Genomic DNA, 21386 nt, shown 5'->3' on the forward strand with positions numbered 1-21386 from the left:
ATCATAAGGAAATAGTCTGTTTTTGTGGAAAGAAGTTTTGTTTTGTTAGGATAATAGACCTACTTGTATTAAATCAAGATTATTTTAGATTCAGATTCTTCGGCATCTAGTTATTTCAAAGAGCAAAAATAAGGGGGAAGGAAGAAGTCTATAGGAGAGAGAGTGGGTTAATTGATGGGAGGGGGATAGAAGAGGAAGGTGGAGGTTGAAAAGTGAGCTGGTGGGGTGGAGAGAAAGTGAAAGAGAGGGGAAAGTGAAAGAGATGGAGAAAATGAGCGATAGCGGAAAAGTGAAAGAGAGGGGGGAGTAAAAGGGGGAAAATTTTTGTGTGGGAGAGGGGGATGGGAAATGAAAGGAAAGGGAACAATTGATCAGGAGAAAGATGGAGGGGGAAAGGGCGAACAGTATGGGGAAGAGACCCGAGGAAGGGCGGTCGAAAGGGGGTATGAAACTGAGGACAAGAGAGAAAGTGGGTATGAAAGGGAGGGAAAGAGAAACACCAAGACCTGAAAACGGGACTGCAATTTTGTATTTAAAAGAAAAACATGATGAAGACAAGATAAAGGCAGGGGCACCTCGCCTCTTACGTTCATGGCGGTTATGTGAAAACGCACCACACAAATCAAAATGACACACGGCGGTTATATCTAGGCAGAATATAAAAGATAACTTAATATTTCTAAATTTAAAGGACAAATCCACCCCAACAAATAGTTGATTTGAATAAGAGAAAAATCCAACAAGCATAACACTGAAAATTTCATTAAAATCGGATGTGAAATAAGAAAGTTATGACATTTTAAAGTTTCAGTCGATTGATTTTACAAAACAGTTATATGCACATACTGGCTGGTATGCAAATGAGACGGATGACGTCATCCACTCACTATTTTATTATATGAATTATGAAATATTCTAATTTTCTCCTCATTGTCAAGTGAAACAACAATGATTCCTCCCTGAACATGTGGAATTAGCATTGTTTGATACCATATGGTTCAGTCAAGTTGGTCCTTATTGTTAAATCTATAAAAAATGAAATAATGTATAATTTAAACAATAAAAAGCAAAAGAAATAGTGAGTGATGGACATCATCGACTGACTCATTCGCATGTCACTGAGTGGTGCATATCACTGTTTTGTGAAAAATAAGCGAAACTTTAAAATGTCATAACTTTCTTATTTCACATCCGATTTTGATGAAATTTTCAGCAATATGCTGGTTTGATTTTTCTCTATTTATTCAAATCAACATTTTCCTGGGGTGGACTCGACCTTTAACATTTTTTTTTGGGGGGGGGGCAGAGTTTAAAAAAAACTTATGACTTCTATTGTATATATTATCTCATTAATTAATCTCTCTGCTCCTTAGAAGGATAAATTACCAATTCGTCCACTCATCACATGGTCTACCTTCATTCAGTATATTAAATACCATTCCATCCATCAGTATTTCGTCTAACAATCATTTGGTACAATACCCATTTGGCCCAATAATCACTTCGCCTGATCGACAGTTCATCTATGACCATTTCGTTTCATTCATTTCGCCCAATTAGACCAAATGGACTAAATGGTTATTGGACCAACCAGTTATTTGACAATATTGTGAGTGGATGCGATGGCAATCCAGACCATGTGGATAGTGTACGTACTGATGGTAGACCAAATAATAATATACGAGTTGGTAATTGGACGAATTGGCATTAGACTAATTGGAAATAAACCCTTTTAAAGATACGCCATTGATAAAGCATTGTACCAATGGGACAAAATACTTCAACAAATCATGATTGTCATGTATTGATAAGAGGTATTTAATAAATCTTCACAAGTCAAAATATGATTACACTATATACACATTTTATTTGACATCTTATATACTACAATGTTTCAGTTGCATTCAGGCATAGAGGATCAATGGCAAAGATTATACCGTCTATTTGATTTTGTTATTGATATGAGAAAGAAAACAATCAGTTTTTTTTTTAACTTTTGCAGGGCAGTGGAATACAAATGCAGTGTTTAACTTCTTAACTATTTATCCAACAATAAAACAATCAAGTCAACAACGATGGGAAGTTAAAGAAGAGGGGGGGAAATGACCATGGGTGTTTATTGCTACTTACTTAGACGGAAAGGCAACATCTCATATACTCACGAAGATATTTATTGCACGTACTTCAGTTAAGGTATTACAGATAAATGAAAAGTATTAACGATCTAAAGAGAGAGGAAATGGATAGAAAAAGGGTTGAGAGAAAGTGATGATTAGCAAAGAAAGAAACTCGGATAGAAGAGAAGTCGAAGAAAGATAGGGAGAAAGAAGTCTATACAATTCTAATTTCCGTTTACTACTAAAAAAATATATATTTCACTCATATCCTTTTAGGTAAATGATGTCCGAAGCTATCAAAAAGCTTTCCAGATAGCAACAAGTATATACCGGTATCCACATTCGATTTTGATTAATTAATCTTTTGTTGATAATTGGGTCATGTAATAGCTTGTTATTAACACGATTAGGCAACCAGGGATGTTTCATTCAGCTATTTGTAACTTACATACGACTCTATAGTGGAATAGTCTCCGGACTTAATTGAAACCGAGGGTCGTGGGTTCGAATCTCAGCCACGGCGTAATTTTGTTCAGCAAGAAATCTATCCACAATGCACTGTACTCATCCCAGTTGAGATAACCGGCAGGAAGCAATTTCTCAAAAAACTGTTCGCACCGGAATCATGTAGCCGAGTTTAGCCGGGTAATATAAGAGCGCCTTGAGCAATTACTCTTAATAGGGGCGCTTTACAAATTCCTTATTACTATTACATTTATTATCAGGGGACAAGAAGGCATTATCTTGTTAAATCTGACAGACCCCAAGCAGCTAAAGTCGAAATCATCCAATCTTTGAAGCTTCTAAGTGTATTTTGTCAAATTTTGGTTAGGATAAGGTCTAAAGGTAATTGACTTCCACCTTGATGAACCACCAGTAATTTGTGTATTTCATTTGGCACAAGAACCGGGGTCCGTTCCATAAAAACCTTCAACTATTGTAAATTTGTCATTATTCTAACTTCCATGAAAACCTTGATTGTAATTGATTACTGTGTCATGTTACCATGGTAGTTACCATACTGACAGTTACAATAGTTGTATCTCTTTATGAAACGGGGAATAGGTCACCTGAGAGCATGGTTAGTGTGGTCATGCGTACTATATAGATACGAACAACTTTATGAAACACCCGCCGGGAAGAAGCAGAATATATCTATATGAAAAACCAAAACAGGTCCGTTGAAATTCAACATACATAAATTTGGAATGTAATAGAAGAGTGACTAGCAAATGTAATGTTTAAAATACAATATATACACTTATTCATAATATGGAATGCATTGATGACATGTTTTAGACATAAGGTTTGTTTTCACAAGTTTCCCAAGTTCCACATTTTTCAAGATAATTATGATTTTGTAAAATTTCTTTGATGGGGACTGATCAGAGCAATCTGTTTCATGCCCTTATTTTTAACTCCTCATCGAAAGCTGTCATTTAACTCCGGATAACCATGCGAGACAAATCTCTAACAGTAGATATTACATAAAAAAAATTATATGAACACAATTTCGAATCATAAATAATTGTCTGGCCCGGGAATATTAACTAGATATATATAAATATACAGTGTATACAAGTTTTGTTGACTTTTTTCTGGGGTCTCGTATAATTTTAGCACAATCCATGATGGTGACACATTTTCGGAATGGCCAATTCTAACTTGACCACCAAGAGTTAATTTCAAGCTAAGTTTAAGACTTTCACATCAACAGCTATCATTTTATGCAGGAATGTTTATCAAATTCTGGTCCATACAAAGATTAATCTATCACAAATTAACATTATGTAATCTGTCCATCACTCGTGGTCTGTATAGCAATGAGCAGTGGGGTCAATTGCCACTCAAGCTAACTGGCATTCGTCCGAGGACCACTTCGCCTAATTATTGATGGGCCTGTGTCAATATGACAAATATTTTCAGTATCGATATGAACCGATAGACCCTTCTCTATTATAAGGACTCCATCCGTTCTATTTGGCTATATGAACCGTGTTATCATTAGTATAATACATTATTCTGAGCTGGCTCCATCTTCATTAAACGCGGTGCCGTCGTTCTTGGTCGACTGATCCTTCAATTCCGTGTTGTATGTCGGAATAAGTTCGAAAAACAGCTGACAGTAGGTTGTGAAATGTTCTGCAATGTATGAAAGTAATGTCATTTGACTTTAGCAACCATCGTAAAATATGAAAGTACCAACTCATCAATCCCGTGGATTGAATTATATTAGTACCAATCCATTAACGTATCTGCAATTGATGAAACAAAATCACAACCCATTTACTGAACTAAAAATGTTGGCTAATAAATATCCACAACAGAGGCGTCCCCACCCCATGAAAATACAGGGAGGGGAAAACATATCGATTGCTCTCAAATAACTTTGAAAAATTGAAAGTAAAATAATATGCAACGCAAATATATTTTGAAAAAACTGTGAAACCGTTGTCATAAAAGACTAATAACCATACAAAATTGTCAATTTTTCGGCACACTTATAGCGTGCCTTGAAAATTCTAATTTGTCCATCTTTTGCCCCCCCCCCCCCCATCAGAGAATATGGCTCTAGGCCCTCGATCCACATTATGAAAAATAAATCTGCTTTGGCTGGTATCTGTTAAAGGAACTCATTAACAAACAATGCTTTGTGATTATCAAAGACCTTCAATGGGAGTTCTAGAACATTTCAAGTAATAAGTGACGTCGTATCTAGCCTTAATAGGAAGTTTTCGTTGCCACGGATTCGGGAACATAGAGAATATATTGTCAAATGCCCTTCATGACAATGAGATCTTTGTCGAAATTTGGTCAATCAAAAAGCAGTTTCGTCCTGATGAACTCTGGACAACGACATATTTACAATTGTTGAGACTAACAATGATCTGCTGTTCCGGTTCACCAATTTTCGACAAAGACCTCTCAGCTGTTCATTGCGATTTAACGGGCAATGTGTTCTAGAATTTGTTCATCGTGGCGGTGCGAAAACTCGTTATTCCTTGGTTGACATTTGAAGTCAACCTTGAACTATAACTTGCTTGATAGTTTTGACTGAAAAGTAGCTACCTGAATTTCAGTTTATAAAATCGTGTGGTGAATCTACCTACCCATGAATTTTGGTTGATATCCGTAGTGAATGAAAGGTATCCAGAAAATCAATCCACCAACCATGAAGATAGCAGCGAAGAGAAACTCGAGGGCGGGGTCGCTGATGATAGGTGCGATGATGAAATATAGAGAAGCGATTAGGAGGAAAACTGCTACTAACCAATGTACCTGGAAAGCACAAGGAAAGAAACGATGTGTAACTAATAAAACAACTTAGAACGTTCTTCTGTTTTACTTGATTGTTAAAAGTCATACGATTGGGTAATGTACTTTAAACTACTATTTCTGTGTTCAAAATGTTAAAAAGGTGATATTCGAATCCTGGTACATCAAGGTGTTTTCTAGAATCTTTCACAGAATTTGATTACTGTTTTACTTGGAAACGGGAATACCACTTTTTAAGTGTTGATACTGTCATGGATTATTATTTTAGTACAATAAAGTGGTAACAAAATGATTCAATTGTAAAACAGAATTCATTATGCAATGAACGCTGCATTTTCATTGATCTTTTCTACTGTAAATTCATATCTTATTGTTGTGCTTATACGAAAATAAATAAAAACGGAATCGGCAGCATCAGCAGCAGCAGCAGCAGTAGTAGTAGTAGTAGTAATAGTAGAGTAGTAGGAGTAGTAGTAATAGTAGTAGTAGTAGTAGTAGTAGTAGTATGAGTAGTATGAGTAGTAGGAGTAGTAGGAGTAGTAGTAGTAGTAGTATAGTAGTAGTATAATTAGTAGTAGTAGTAGTAGTAGTAGTAATAGTAGAGTAGTAGGAGTAGTAGTAATAGAAGTAGTAGTAGTAGTAGTAGTAGTAGTAGTAGTAGTAGTAGAAGTAGTAGTAGTAGTAATTGTATAGTAGTAGTAGTAATAGTAGTAGTAGTAGAAGTAGTAGTAGTAGTAGTAGTAGAAGTAGTAGTAGTAGTAATTGTATAGTAGTAGTAGTAATAGTAGTAGTAGTAGTAGTAGGAGTAGTAGGAGTAGTAGGAGTAGTAGGAGTAGTAGGAGTAGTAGGAGTAGTAGTAGTAGAAGTAGTAGTAGTAGTAGTTGTTGTAGTAGTAGTAGTAGTAGTAGTAGTATAAGTAGTAGTAATAGTAGTAGTAGTAGTAGTAGTAGTAGTAGTAGTAGTAGTAGTAGTAGTGGTAGTAGTAGTAGTAGTAGTAGTAGTAGTACTATGAGTAGTAGGAGTAGTAGGAGTAGTAGGAGTAGTAGTAGTAGTAGTATAGTAGTAGTATAATTAGTAGTAGTAGTAGTAGTAGTAGTAGTAATAGTAGAGTAGTAGGAGTAGTAGTAATAGAAGAAGTAGTAGTAGTAGTAGTAGTAGTAGTAGTAGTAGTAGAAGTAGTAGTAGTAGTAATTGTATAGTAGTAGTAGTAATAGTAGTAGTAGTAGTAGTAGTAGTAGTAGTAGTAGTAGAAGTAGTAGTAGTAGTAATTGTATAGTAGTAGTAGTAATAGTAGTAGTAGTAGTAGTAGGAGTAGTAGGAGTAGTAGGAGTAGTAGGAGTAGTAGTAGTAGAAGTAGTAGTAGTAGTAGTTGTTGTAGTAGTAGTAGAAGTAGTAGTAGTATAAGTAGTAGTAATAGTAGTAGTAGTAGTAGTAGTAGTAGTAGTAGTAGTAGTAGTAGTAGTAGTAGTGGTAGTAGTAGTAGTAGTAGTAGTAGTAGTACTATGAGTAGTAGGAGTAGTAGGAGTAGTAGTAGGAGTAGTAGTAGTAGTATAGTAGAAGTAGAAGTAGTAGTAGTAGTAGTAGTAGTAGTAGTAGTAGTAATAGTAGAGTAGTAGGAGTAGTAGTAATAGTAGTAGTAGTAGTACTAGTAGTAGTAGTATAGTAGTAGAAATTGTATAGTAGGAGTAGTAGTAATAGTAGTAGTAGTAGTAGTAGTAGTAGTAGTAGTAGTAGTAGTAGAAGTAGTAGTAGTAGGAGTAGTAGGAGTAGTAGTAGTAGTAGTAGTAGTAGTAGAAGTAGTAGTAGTAGTAGTAGTAGTAGTAGTAGTAGTAGTAGTAGTAGTAGTAGTAGGAGAAGTAGTAGTAATAGTAGTAGTAGTAGTAGTAGTAGTAGTGGTAGTAGTGGTAGTAGTGGTAGTAGTAGTAGTAGTAGTAGTAGTAGTAGTAGTAGTAGTAGTAGTAGTAGTAGTAGTAGTAGTAGTAGTAGTAGTAGTAGTAGTAGTAATAGGAGGAGGAGGAGGAGGACGACGACGACGAGGAGTAGTTGTATGATTAGTATATATATAAAAATTATAAATGCGCTTTCCCATTCGGCACATAGCGCTTAAATCCAATCAACTTGAGTAAAATTATATGTGACGAAAAATGGTTAATATGGTGTGCGGCGCCTGTAATCCAAGCTATATGGGGAAATTACAAATTGACGCAGGGGTTCGAGAGTCGAACCCTTGAGAGTGTCATTAACATTTTTGTCCATCAATTTGTCAGACCCGACAACTTTCTTTTATTGTGATTGGCTGAGAAGCACTGTTACTATGGTAAATGTCGGATAAAATGGGACTTGTCGGATATAACGTTGTGATATAACTTTTTAAAACATTTACAATTTACAAAAGTATTTTTACAATCTTACCCTGTATGGCCTCTTCCAATCGGGATGTTTATATCTGAGATAGAGGAAGGTGAATGCGGTGATACCATAGAAAAACCACGAAGCAAAGCTGAAATAATTTAACAAACTATCCAAATTGTTCGACACAAACAGGAGAATCAGTGCGATCACAGACTGAATAGGAAGACAAATTAATTGAAATTGACATTGAAATCGGAAGAGAAGAAAAGTAGATCACGAAAGTAAATCGATAATGGCATAGGCCCTTCAAAATAGGAATATCATCTGAGGGGCTCTTCCCCACACTCAATATAACAAATGTGTTGGACAGATGTCATCTCGTTCAACAAACTTATTCTGAAAATCTGAGTCCGTTTTTTTTTTAAACCACTCAACTCATTCCTCATGATACGTTATTGTATGCGATATTTAGAGGAGAAGAAAAAAGCAAATATTTCGGATGTGACCAAAAGACAATTATAGCAATTCTAGTGAATGAAATGAATGAAAAAAAAATAAAAAGCTATAAAATCATCTTATTCCTCTTAAAATTTTGAAATAACCTTTGCTCTCATTTATACCAACTAAAGTGCAATTCAATTAATAATGGTGCACGATTTATGATACTGTAATATTGCAGATTAAAATTCTTGTTACTATATTCACTTAACTTTTATACTTTTTCTTTCTTTTATCATTATTGTCTGGTTTACTATGTATCGACTGTAACGTTTTCTAATGTTTATGTACGATATTCTTGCTGTGTTTTGTGTTTAAGTAGATGTGAATAAAGTAGTTTCCCATATGACTGTGATTAAATAAAAGCTGCATGATGATTAATAAATGCTATTTGACTCACCACAACAATCAAGGAAACAACAGGCGTTACCCTCTTGTGCTGTGCCATTGATAATACCTGGGGAAAATGACCTTCTTGTGCCACCGAGTAGGCTAACCTATTGTATCAAAATTTGAATGAAAAATATTCAAAGTTCTTGAGATATTTTTCACCATGTCCACATTCACTGGCGGATCCAGGGGGGGGGGCAAAGCCGGCCCGTGCCCCCCCCCCCCTTTGAGAGGCACAAGTAAAATATGTAATGTAAAAATGCCGTTAAAACAAACGTGTGCCCCCACCCCCTTTGAATGTGCAGACTTGATGGGGTGGCCATATAGGGTGACATAATATTCAGAAAATCTCCGCTCTGCCTCCTTGTGGAATATTCAAGCAATGAGCGGTCCTGTCTCTCAGATTGCTAAGCCAACAATATCAATGTTCTCATCCTTACAGGTTACCATTTATTCCCCGTGTGGAGAGTAGCAAAGTGAAGTTTTTTTTTATTTAAAAAACGTTATTGCGTCGAATGTCGAGCACATGGCCCACTGATTAAACAAAGCGACAATAACCATTACATCACGACCATTCGACACAACAGCCAAAAATAAGAATCAATTTAAAAAATCTCAGTTAATGGATACTTTATGTAAAAACGCGATTATTACTGAATAAAGACAAACTGCATAGTGCTTTGATGCTATGGTGGTTGTTTCCTTTACGATTTGTATTTCTGTTTTGGTTTATGTGGGTTTTTTTTTTTCATTTTATGTCATGATTATGAAGTATACCGAAAATTGCCCCACCTTGAAGCGATAAAAGATACGCCATTAGCCGCTCCAAACGTTGACATAGCAACAGCTATTGGGATTAACCAATAGGCAGGACCCATAGTCTGGAGAGCAAATGTCTGTCAGAATAAAATTAACAAAACTGAAATTAATTTAATATTATTTGCAGATCATGTGTATGAATCTAAATAACTCGACATGGTTATCATCAAATAATACACATTACAAGTATATCATACCGAAAATTTAGCTGAGCTATTTCCCCCCTCCAAAAAAAAACAGAAAAAAAAACAGAATACGACAGTTTCATAATAACGTGGAACCTTCTTATAAATGATTTTTGCCCTAGTTGACAATTATGAAATGATGTAATGCTCTCAATGTGCCATTGCTCAGTTCTTTAAATGAAGAGAGACCGGAGACAAATGGGAGTACGAAAGAAGTACAAAAAAAGGTTGGTTATAAATCACCCCATTTAGTGTAAGCATGACAATCCCTGTCTGAAAGTTCCACGGAGTCCCACAGTATGATCACAGTATGGAACACAATGTGAAATCATCTTTGAAACCATAAATTTGAAATTTCAACAGTGTGAATCACATATTCACATATAGTTCACTCTAGGCAAACACTGTGAATAGTATATACACACACTCTAGAGGTGTCCACAGTGAGAAATTGTCTTCACACTCTTAAATTTGAAAATATGAACCACATCCTCCACTATGTGAACACACTGTAGAGGTGTCTATAGTGTCGAATTTTCTTCACATTTTGATTTTTTTTACCAATTTAACAGTGTAAATCACATCTTTTTAGCATAGTCGACAACGTGAACACACCGTGAATAGCACATACAGTAGAGGTGTTAGTGTGGAATTGTCTTCACATTATTAAATTTCAACAGTGTGAATCACATGGTACACTATGTGAACACACTGTAGATGTGTCCATAGGGTGAAATTGTCTTCATATTGTTAAATGTGTGCATTTGACAGTGTGAATCACACCAATGTCCAATGTGTGCACACACTGTGAATAGTATACACACGGCTGGAATAGTCCATAGAGTGGAATGTTCTTCTAGTGGGGAATTTTCTTCACATTGTAAAATTTGAGCATTTTTACATCGATGGTCCACTAATATGAACCCACTTGAACAGATTGGTCATGAGTCTTGTTTGTCCCGGAATTCCATCCGAAAATACAAAAAAAATAATGGCAACTTGACCAAAATTTTCTTAGACATTCAAAAATCCTTTTTTTTTTTTCTTGCTTTACTAAAATGGAGTTTTATGTCATGAACGTGGATTATTCTTATATTCAATAAACGAACTAAAAACGTCCATTCTTCAGATGAGTGGAATAACTTCTTACCACGGCGACTGCATCTGACTGTAGAAGTTGTTCTGGACTGAGGACTGTGAAGTAGGCAATGTTGGTCAGAAGGTAGACTACTGTAGTCACTGGTAGACCCAGTAAAATAGCACGGGGTAATGTTCTAGTAAATACAACAATTTAAATAACAAATTATATGATTACGTACACAAACTTTATTGAATTATACATGTAGTTTTTCTGTCAAGGAATACACTCCGAAACTTCCTCCTGTCAACCGAACATACAGTACGGTTTGGGACTTTTTCTTGCTACATGATTCATCTGTCTCAATTTTTTTTGGGTCATATTCTTCAAAGACATGAACTACGAGAGTGACATCCATTTTTTTATTGTGTATCGATAATTATTGCTTTTAGGTATTCGTTATAATCCTGTTGTTAGGCAGTTCGCGACTGAATTTCTGTGACTCGTATTATAATCATTTTTGTCAAAATATTGTTTGGTAAAAAAAAGTTTTGCGCATGCTCATAACAACATCTTTTTTTAAACATTGCATTTTTTTTCGAAACGCGTTTCAGAAAAGTTGCGTCACAAATTCAAAGCTGTCTAATATTCACTTGAATATAATTAATTATCGCTTATAGTATGCTTATCTGATATCCTTACCATCTCATACCGAAATATACACGACGAATAACACTTTATCTTTTCTTTTTTTAATGTAAACTGTAGAGAAGCAAAGTTCAAGATCTGTACGGATCCTACTTGACAAATTAACTATAATACGTGATGCAGATAGGCTTAAAATATGATAAACGGAGGGGCGTACTCACACACATGGAGCTGATTCAACAGATAGACAGTCAAATATCACTATTTCAACATGCTAACGCCCAAGTCTATATTTTGTAGCTGATAAAGTTGATAATATTTCATATACAAAAAAAAATAGCGGAACTACATGCACAGTAATACGGTATGAAATGACAATAAAAAATACTTACTTTTCTGGACTTTTCATTTCTTCTACGGCAAAATTCAACGTGTTCCTGCAAATAAAACATCAAAACGGAAAATTAGAGTACTTCAAACTGAGCTATGATTGAAAAAGAAAACAAAACTATCATATTATAAGTCTGACATGGTTTTGTCGTGACATCAATATTTCGAAATATGAAATACGAGACTCATTTAGGCATTTTAAATGAATATTGATTTCATCATTTTGTGTCACGTGTTTTGCAAGATTCATGCACATTTCTTTTATTTTAACATCACAAAGCTGATAATGTTGTGGAGAATTTGAATCTGAATGACAGATTTACTCGATATAAAACATATAATTAATATAGTTAGAGGAAAATATGAAAATATTTTTTCCCATTTTTGATTTATTTCATATTATTCATTTATTTACTACTAGTGGGATGGAACTTTCTATCAGCAAATGTTGTTCTCCCAAGGATTATGCATTATGTGCTGTTTAGATATTTATTCTTTTTACTATAATTGTAAAAAAAAGAAGAAAAAGAATGTGGATAGCCGAATGATAGATAAATGAACAAAATAATGTATTTAAGCCCATTGGTTTAGGAACCTTTCTACAGATGAGAGGGTTGAGGGTTCGATCCTCACTTATCTCATGCTCTTTGACATGCAATACTATTGATCTATAAAGACCAAGGAACAAATCAATTAGTTTTACATTAGGCATAGAATATAGAAGTAATAAATGAAGAAAACAAAGCATTGGGGGAGGGGAGGGGGAGATCGGAAGAGGGACTAGAGATAAACAAATGACGAGCTAACGAGGGTGATCCAAGGCTAAGTAATGTACAGTTCTTAGAAAATAATGAATGTCATCATTGTAATCAAGGGTGTTCAAGCATGCTCCTTCTTTATAAACGGGCACATCATTTTGCTAGGCGTAACCAAATTTATGTATTTAATGGTCAACCTTTGGGATAATTCATGAACACTGTTTGGCTACAGCCTTAAAAAGTTACGTGCGAGAATTTCACATTTTGTCACAATTTATAACTCTTTTAACTTGACAGTTTGCGATTCATCAAAATTCGCACTATACATACAATATAATGAGGAATTGCAAGTTTCATGCATATTCTGGTCCTTATAAAACGTGTTTTTTTTTTTAAATGTCATGTTTCTAAAAGGATAAGAATAAAGGGCCATAGATTTGGTAAGATTCTTGTATTTACCATCCGTCGTAGGACCATAACCCAGCATAGAAGGCGAGTCCATAAGCAGCAACATTAGAGGCCGAACCTTTGAAGGATTCCTTTGGGTCCAGATATTCGGTGTTCCCTGTTGGTAGGGGTACAATTTTGTTGTTGTTTTTTATACGACTTCGTCATATTTATAGAGTACCTAGGATTGACGTCATCAATATTTTATCTTTGTGCATTTCTGTATTTTCATGACTATTTCGGCAGAGCATGACGAAAAACCTCCACATACCAAATTGCCATGACTTGTCCTATGTTCCCCCAAGGTGTATGGCTAAATAAATATCTCGTATCCTGGGACAGCTGAATAATTAGTGTAAATTAGCCTTAGCCCATACAACTGTTTGCAAACAAACAGCATCAATGAATTAAATGGGCTAAGTATATAATAGGTATTTATACGGCCTCCTCATCTTGGGCCCCAATGGACCAATTCCCACCAAATCAGGGTCGTATTTTTTAATCATGATCCGCCGAAACGCTTTAATACAAAAACAATTGTGACGTCATCTCTTCGTTACCCTATTCGACATAACAGGAGAACGTCGTGGACAATAGTAAAAAGGAGGGGCATTAATCGTTAAAAGGATATTGATGCTTGCTTGTTTTAATGAGCAGAATAAGATAATTTTAATGGGTAAAATAAGATTTGTTGCTTTCAACTGTTGGTCTACGATTCAATCAACAGGTGAACCTGGATTGCCAAAATAATCGGCCCACTACCATGACTGCGATTTAGATAATTAATATATATAAAAAACTCTTATTTGTGAATAGACTGTTCATTTCGAATGTATAGACTAATTTTAATGTTATGCAAATCCAGTGGTTAAAGGCATAAATATTATTTTAAAAAACTTTGTATATAAAATACGATCAAAAGGAGGGACCATTTTGATAATGATGAAAATATTTGCTTTAACTTGGGCGTAACAGGTGTGTATCTATATTCTACTTCATAAAAGATTAGGTTTTCTTTCCAAGCATTGTAAATACAATGTAGAAAACCATGTTCAAAACTTATGTAAACAGTGTCAAATGAACGGCTCATTGTTTATTGCAAATAATCTGTTAAATATAAAACTGGTTTTAGGAGTTCCTACAACCCTTTATATTTTTCAAAAATTTTTGATTAAGTTGCATTTGTGTTTAAGTGTAAATACACTGGCGTTTTGATGGTCATATTCACCATTCCTACATGTGCATATTAATATGGGACAAGTTAACTGAACTTTGAAAATAAATAACAAAATTTACTTCGGTATTGCATAAACTCACTACTGGCCCGTATTCTAAGCTCGGGTTTAAATCAAACCTTGGTTTAAAGTTGTGGTTTAACTATGGAGAGCCAATTCGAGCACAAATCCATTACAGTATACATTCAATTTATTAACTCATATGGCACCCGAATCGTTCATAATTGTCTGGGAATGAGAACTGAATTAGTATTTTTCTTTGTTATGAAAGCAAAATGAATCAAAATAGTAAACATTAGAAATATAACAATATAAACATAATTTTTTCCATTTTTTGCATGGCTCCCCATTTTAGCTCAGAGTCAGACCGTGGTCTAAGTTAAACTGGCCTCCTTGTCTTCTTTCCGTTTAGTCTCATCCCACATGGTCTAATCCTTATCCGCCTACAGCCATTTCGTCTACTAACCTACTGATCTTTAATATATAGCTCTTCTTCTTCGTGTTTGATTTTGGTTGGCAACCAGTTTTTGGTTAGCTGCCCATCTAACTCTTTGCCTATTTCCAGTTCGGCTACAGCCATTTCGAATGATATCCACTTGGTTCCTACATTACTTTGTCTATTTGGTTAGATGAACTGACTATGAACCAAATCTTCAGATTTGTCAAAGTGAAAAATAATTAGTAGAAGCAGTGGAATTAGAACTATGTGTTAGGCTAAATTAGAAATAGACAGTGGCGGATCCAGGAAGGGGCACCTCCGGCCCGTACCCCCCCCCCCCCTCATTGAGAGCTATAACAAATATTCGATAGGGGAATATGTCGCAAGTGACTGAAGTGAGGACCCCCCTCTCCTTTTTTTGCTTGTCAAATTTCCCCTGACATAAATCACCATCAATTGGGAATGAAGACCTGTTTTGGGGGATTGTTATTTTTTGGAAAAAAATTGCCCCCTTTTGGAAAATCCTGGATCCGCCCCTGGAATTAGACCATGGATTGTGTCCGTGATAAGTGTAGTGTGCACAATGGCAATCAGACCGATAGATAGTAGACTAAATGGATTTAACCAATGGGAAGTAGACCAGTGACTTGTAAGCCTTTTATGTCATACCTTGACCAATCTCCACAAAACCAAGGATTATAATGACTACAAGAGCCAGAAGTTTAGCCACTGTGAATATGATTTGAACTCGAGCAGCGACCTTCAGACTGTAACAATTGATTATTGCCAGCAAGACTGAGAAGAAACGAGAGAAAAAAAAATTAAAACGTATATCAAACTAATGAAAATGATCAGATGTAGCATGGGCAGACGAATTATAATTATGGGAATATTTATAAATGACAAAGCAGAGAAATTTGCAAGAGCACGGGGAAATACATGAACACACGAATGATCAATAACAAACGTCAATGAGTCATATTATTATCTACTTAGTGGACAGAATGGAAGAGGGTGGGGTAAGCACATAGTACATTCACCGGCAGGTGGTAAATTGCAAATAATTATTTTATGTTGTTTTTCCAGAGTTCAGGACGACAATGCTGTTTTGATTCACCGATTTTCGGCAAAGGCTATACTTTGTCATTGAAGGGCTTTTGACAAGACTGTCTGCGTTATAAAAAGCGCCTGCGTACTTATATTTGTAGGATGTAACCAAATGATGTAGCACATACTCGTGTTGACGTATTGAAAAGGTATCACGTGATCGAAATTCTATTGCCATTTGTCGTTCAGCGCAACGCCAAGAACAGTCGTGAAACTATAGGACCGATCCTGACGAAATCGCAGAGTTGACGCATGCGCACGGCAGGTTTCGGTCGTCAATTTTATCGTCGTGGAAGCACCCGTCGTCCAGTACGGGAGCTCCTTTATTATATTGGGGGAGATATTTGCTTATAGGTTATTGGATACTCTATATACTGAAAAATTGCTACAGACTACTTAGAGTCACTTTGGGGTGAACACAATGCTTAATTTATATTTGCTATTTTCTCTGTTTTACCTGTGAGATTAATATATAAAAAACTTTCAACACTTTAATGGAAGCAAACATATTACTCACCAATGCAACATGCGGCTAAAAGCTTCGCAATCATATCAGGTGGACCGCATTCTTCACCAATGTAGAAGGGCGCCACCATATACTGACCAAAGGTTAATGAGATGATAGCGATGCCTGCGGGACGAATAACGGTGATACTAACCCATGCGTACACAAAGGCTATGGATGATCCAAAGGTCGTGTTCAAGTACGTGTGCTCAGCACCAGATTTGGGCAGCATCAGACCCAATTCGGTATACACCAAAGCGCCTGTGGGTAGAGAGGGAAGCGTCAAGGGAACATAGGTGTGAATATAATAATAATAATAATAATAATAATAATAATAATGATAATAATAATAACAATAATAATAATGATAATAATTATAAGAATAATAATAATAATGGTATTTTACCCAGGGTAGCCACTTCAGTTCAGAAAACTGTTCTCCCAGCGGGCCCTGCTATCATTATTACCCGGCTAAGCTAGGCTACCTATTTAGGTGCACACAGCTTAGGTGTGAATTGTGATCATTATGAAGATGGAGGGACGAGAAAGCAATCTGAATTTAAAAAAAGTGGAACAATAAAAAGAAGAACAGATAAATAAACAAACTTAGATGATGAATAATGCTACAAAACATAAATAAGCACCCGGCCCCTTTGGAAATAAGAAAAAAAAGTACAAGATGATTTTCAACATTTTATTTGATTTGATATCTGTATTTTCTAACTTTTCAACTTCCTTCCTTGACATTCCAACTTTTATGTATGTTAATATTTAATTTTCGGACAGATGACGGTGACCTTGGGATAAGGTTTGTTTTCATCTACTTGTTTGGATAGAATTATGACAATGTGTGACTAGCAAATAAAATGAATTCAATGAATAAACATAGTCGGTAACAACATAAAGACATAACTCATTCTCGCCAACATAAAAGATGGCATGCAAACAAAATTGTTTGTTGGCTTTTGTATATAAAGATTTCCAATTCAGTCTTTAAAAGTAGAGTATTTAAACTCTCCAAATTCCTTAGATTAAAATAGATAGCGATCAGGGACCAATCCAAAGTCGGGTCGACGTTTTCGATCTGATAGATTTAGAATTCAATCCTATTTCATTGAAACTTTCGATCCAATTTGGGATTGGTCACGGACCAAAATCTATCAGATTGATTTTTCAGTCTCCGGAATATAGAGAGAAACTTCATGTATTTAAAATGTCCCTTAATTGTAAATGATTCAAATGATTCTACACAGCAAAAATTGTGGTGTTAACCGGTGTACAGAGAGGACCACACCAGTTATTTTACTCCGGTGTTAAATTGGCAGTGTTATTTTAACACATATGTGTTATTACAACACATTTGGTTGTTACATTTACACTATTTGGTGTTATGTTCAATCTTTAGGGTGTAATTTTAACATCTCATGGTGTGGTCCTCCAGACACCAACTGCATGGTGTCAGTTTTGACACCACAGTTTTTACAGTGTAATAGCCTGTTGATTATGATCATTTAAAATATTAATTTTGAGTACTGAATTTGATGATACTCATAAGGTGCATACTGTCATGACTATAGCAATATCTATTCTAATTACAAAGTTACTGTTCCAGAAAACATTTGTGAATACATTCAACTAATTGCATGCGTTTCATATATCGCCATGATTAGTTAACATCATCAAAGAGTTATGACATATAAAGGTTTGCTTATATTTTACAAAACAGTTATAAGCACAACTCAGTGATCTGCAAATGAGAGAGTCAATGATGTCCCGCAATCACCATGATGACTATTTTTTTGTTTTTTTATTGATTGAATTGCAAAATACTTCAATTTTTACAAATTTGACAATATGCCATCTGGACTGAAAAACAAATTGTTAAAACAATGGTAGTGCTATTTGTCAGGGAGGAATAAATTTGTGCTTTACATGACAATGAGGAGGAAGTTAAACTTTTTCATATTTCATAAAATAAACTTGCATACCAACCATAATTATATCATGTTATATATCATGATAGCCTATATTTTGCGAAATTATGCGAAATTTTAAAATGTCTTCACTTTCTCATTTTACATCCAATTTTGAAGAAAATTTCAGTGTTACGCTTGTTTGATTTTTTTCTCTTTCTAGTCAAATCAAATTTAAGTTGGATGGACTCATTTGTCCTTGGCTTTAACTAATTATACTTACCTAACAGTGCAATTATACCACATAGAAACCATATAACAAGACTCATCCCAACGCTCTCTGTTGAAGAAAGAACTCCTTTGGGGGATACAAATATACCAGATCCAATCATCGACCCAACCACGTAAGCAAATGCTCCAAGTAGACCAACTTCTCTTTTTAATTTTACCCCTTCACCGTTGTCGGGGCCGTCAATGATCTCGATAGCTTTTTCATTGTAAGACGTTGGTCCATTCTCGTCAGATTCGAAGCCACGATTGATCTCTCCCTTCTTTCTTTCTTTTAATTCCGTCATATTTCCAGAAGAATGAACAAATGATCGACCCTATAATGTTTATATTTTCTTCTCGTTTAAGTGCTTGAAATGTTATTTCAGACGGTCCATTTCAACAGGTTTTATCCACAAACAAAATCTCCGTGTAATGATCGATTCGTGCTGAAAAGCCGGTATCGGTATATACCACCAGAAACGGATACTCATTTGGATGGTCTTAGCACTTGAGAGATCTAAATAAATCGTTACTAACTAAACTGTTAGGTCACGTGGAGAGAAAAACACACAGACGCACTCGCACGCACACACGCACGCACAAGCGCCAAGCAGTATTCGTCATTCTCAGGTAAAATACAATTCACTGTTTATCTCTAAGAGAAGCGAAAACCCGACAACTCCCTTATATCTATATGTACATGCCGATATGTTTTATTGATAAGCAACATTAAACTGCGGTTATTGATAACTAAAACGACTAATTCTGCGTCTGATGGTTTCATGTGCGAATGTTTAACTGATATGTTTTCATCTGAGATTTTTTTTAAATCAAGATGATATTTTCCCTGATGTTTTTTGTGTTTTTATTGAATATTCTCAATCTTTGAGGGGAAGAGACATATCATTTTACCCTGGCGTCCTCAAAAATAAAGTTAATAAACCAAAGAAAATAGTCACATGGAGGGGCAGTGCAACAAGGGAGCGGGGAGGCCACCCACACACCATCTACAGGTAATAGAAAAAAAATAGAGGAAAATTATTAAACAATGAAGAGTTAAAATGAAGGGAATAAAAGAAACGACTTCTTTGAATCTTTACCTATTGTTAAAAAAAAAAACTCAGGACGTCATCATTGGTGCCACGCTCCCACTGCATAATCCTCTTTTAAAACACCATGATTCCCAAGTGATTAACGTATTTTTAGACAGTACGTGTAAAAAAATTACAAGTTATTTTTAAAAGTATCATAGCTTCATTCTTTCAAAACGATTATGGGGGATAAAGTATCGAAAAGACTTTTTAATAAAAAGCTGAAAAAATGCTGAAATCGATTAAGAACAGAAGTAGGCCTATCGCTTGTCCTTCTTGCTAAGGCCTAAGAGCATACGACCTCAAGGCTCGGCTCCTTTGCCCCTGCCCCCCTCCTCTTATCATGATATAACAAGAAACTGCCCGGCATGCCTGTTCAGTTTCCCACGGCTATCGCGATAGTCACACCTGCGAAACGGACTCACACAATCCGATCAAAAGTATAAATTTATTTTGAATGACAAACCATCGGTCAGTTTGGTATTCGTTGGTATGACTGGGGCATAAATGCACAGTGATGGCCTACGCACTAGTACAACAAATATTTATCAACTGGAATCATCACATGCCCTTTGTAGACACATTTTTCTCTCAAAAGTTCGACATGGTGCATCGAGATCGAAAAGATTCCTACAGCATGGACCTGAATGTTTGCAGTCAAGTATCGACATTATGGGCAAATGGGGACGAGATTTATTATTTGGTTAACTTATAATGCTTGATAAATACTCTGAAAGTGATTTAACACGTATGTGAATACCCCCCCCCAAAAAAAAAAAAAAAAAATTATGAATTTATGTTATCAATTCCTTACCATAATTTTTTGCAAAGAAAACGAGACTACATCTTCATTGGGTAGTTTTGTGAGAGTGTGTTCATGGGTTGGCAATGACTGAGTACTTGTTCTCGTTGAAAACACAGATCATATAAGTATGTAAGTACGCCCAAATATTCAGGTTAATATATATATATATATATATATATATATATATATATATATATATATATATATATATATACAGTGCGTATCAAAAAAAGTTTACACTTAGAAAAAAATCCTGTAAATTATACATTTGTAATATCCTGAAGATTTTTTTAACATTTTGTTAATCATTGTAAAGCTTGGAAAAGGTGTGGAGAAACAAGTATTAAATAAAAATGAAATGTAAACCCACTTTAAATGATAAAAACTTAGGGAAAAAATGCTAGAGATGTCTGATATAAACTTTTATTCAGATTTAGTTATGTCCTCAGATCCAGCTGGCACAAGGGTAAAGGTTGTGCTTACTATGGACCTATGTGCTTACTAAGTGTTGAAATTTCAATTTGGGTGGAAAATTTGTTACAAAATGCTTGAATGTTTCTGTCTAATTTCTATTGATTAAAAAGGTAAGGGAAATGTACTGTATGAGAAATGTTTCGCAGGGTAAATTTGATTTCGCCCTTTCTCCTTGACACAGCGAGAAAACAAGCATTTCTGCGCAAACAGATTTCTGCGAGCTTTACAAAAATGGACAGTGCTCACTCAAGTGTAACATTCTGTCAAAACGTTTACTTGCATTGGATAGATGAGACCTAAACCTAAGATTATATGTGAAAAAATTACCCACATGTTGTATATTTTTTAATTCCCAGGGCTTTTTCAAAGTGTAAACTTTTTTTTGATACGCACTGTATATATATAATATATATATACACACAGATAAACACACAAACACACTAAAACTCTATCAATATCACTGGATATTGAAGGGAGGAAATAACGATGTTGTCATTTTATTAGATTTTAAACGAAAACATTTCCTTGATCCTAAAAAATCAAAGAAGAACATAACCGTACAGGCAATAGACATGAAACATGCCAAAAT

General features: G+C 35.2%; 1 protein-coding gene across 1 annotated transcript; it reads right to left on the reverse strand.

The window, feature by feature from the left end:
* Positions 1-1794: 1794 nt before the first annotated feature.
* LOC129268943 (b(0,+)-type amino acid transporter 1-like) lies at positions 1795-18946 on the reverse strand. The gene is made up of 11 exons (XM_064095378.1): positions 18441-18946; positions 16257-16505; positions 15302-15427; positions 12971-13076; positions 11756-11800; positions 10788-10911; positions 9426-9529; positions 8644-8740; positions 7806-7958; positions 5228-5396; positions 1795-4259 (listed from the first exon to the last, which is right to left on the reverse strand). Exons 1-11 carry the CDS (start codon positions 18730-18732, stop codon positions 4135-4137), a joined length of 1590 nt encoding a protein of 529 aa, XP_063951448.1. The 5' UTR covers positions 18733-18946; the 3' UTR covers positions 1795-4134.
* Between the last annotated feature and the right edge of the window lie 2440 nt (positions 18947-21386).

Source organism: Lytechinus pictus, chromosome 2 (genome assembly GCF_037042905.1).
Source record: "Lytechinus pictus isolate F3 Inbred chromosome 2, Lp3.0, whole genome shotgun sequence".
NCBI lineage: Eukaryota > Metazoa > Echinodermata > Echinoidea > Temnopleuroida > Toxopneustidae > Lytechinus > Lytechinus pictus.

Coding starts and splice junctions, on each gene's coding strand:
- LOC129268943 (XM_064095378.1), bottom strand. CDS start 18,732: ATGACGGAATTAAAAGAAAGAAAGAAGGGAGAGATCAATCGTGGCTTC. Junction 15,428..16,256: donor TTTAGCCGCATGTTGCATTG/GTGAGTAATATG, acceptor GTTTCTTCTCAG/TCTTGCTGGCAATAATCAAT. Junction 10,912..11,755: donor GAAATGAAAAGTCCAGAAAA/GTAAGTATTTTT, acceptor TGTATTTACTAG/AACATTACCCCGTGCTATTT.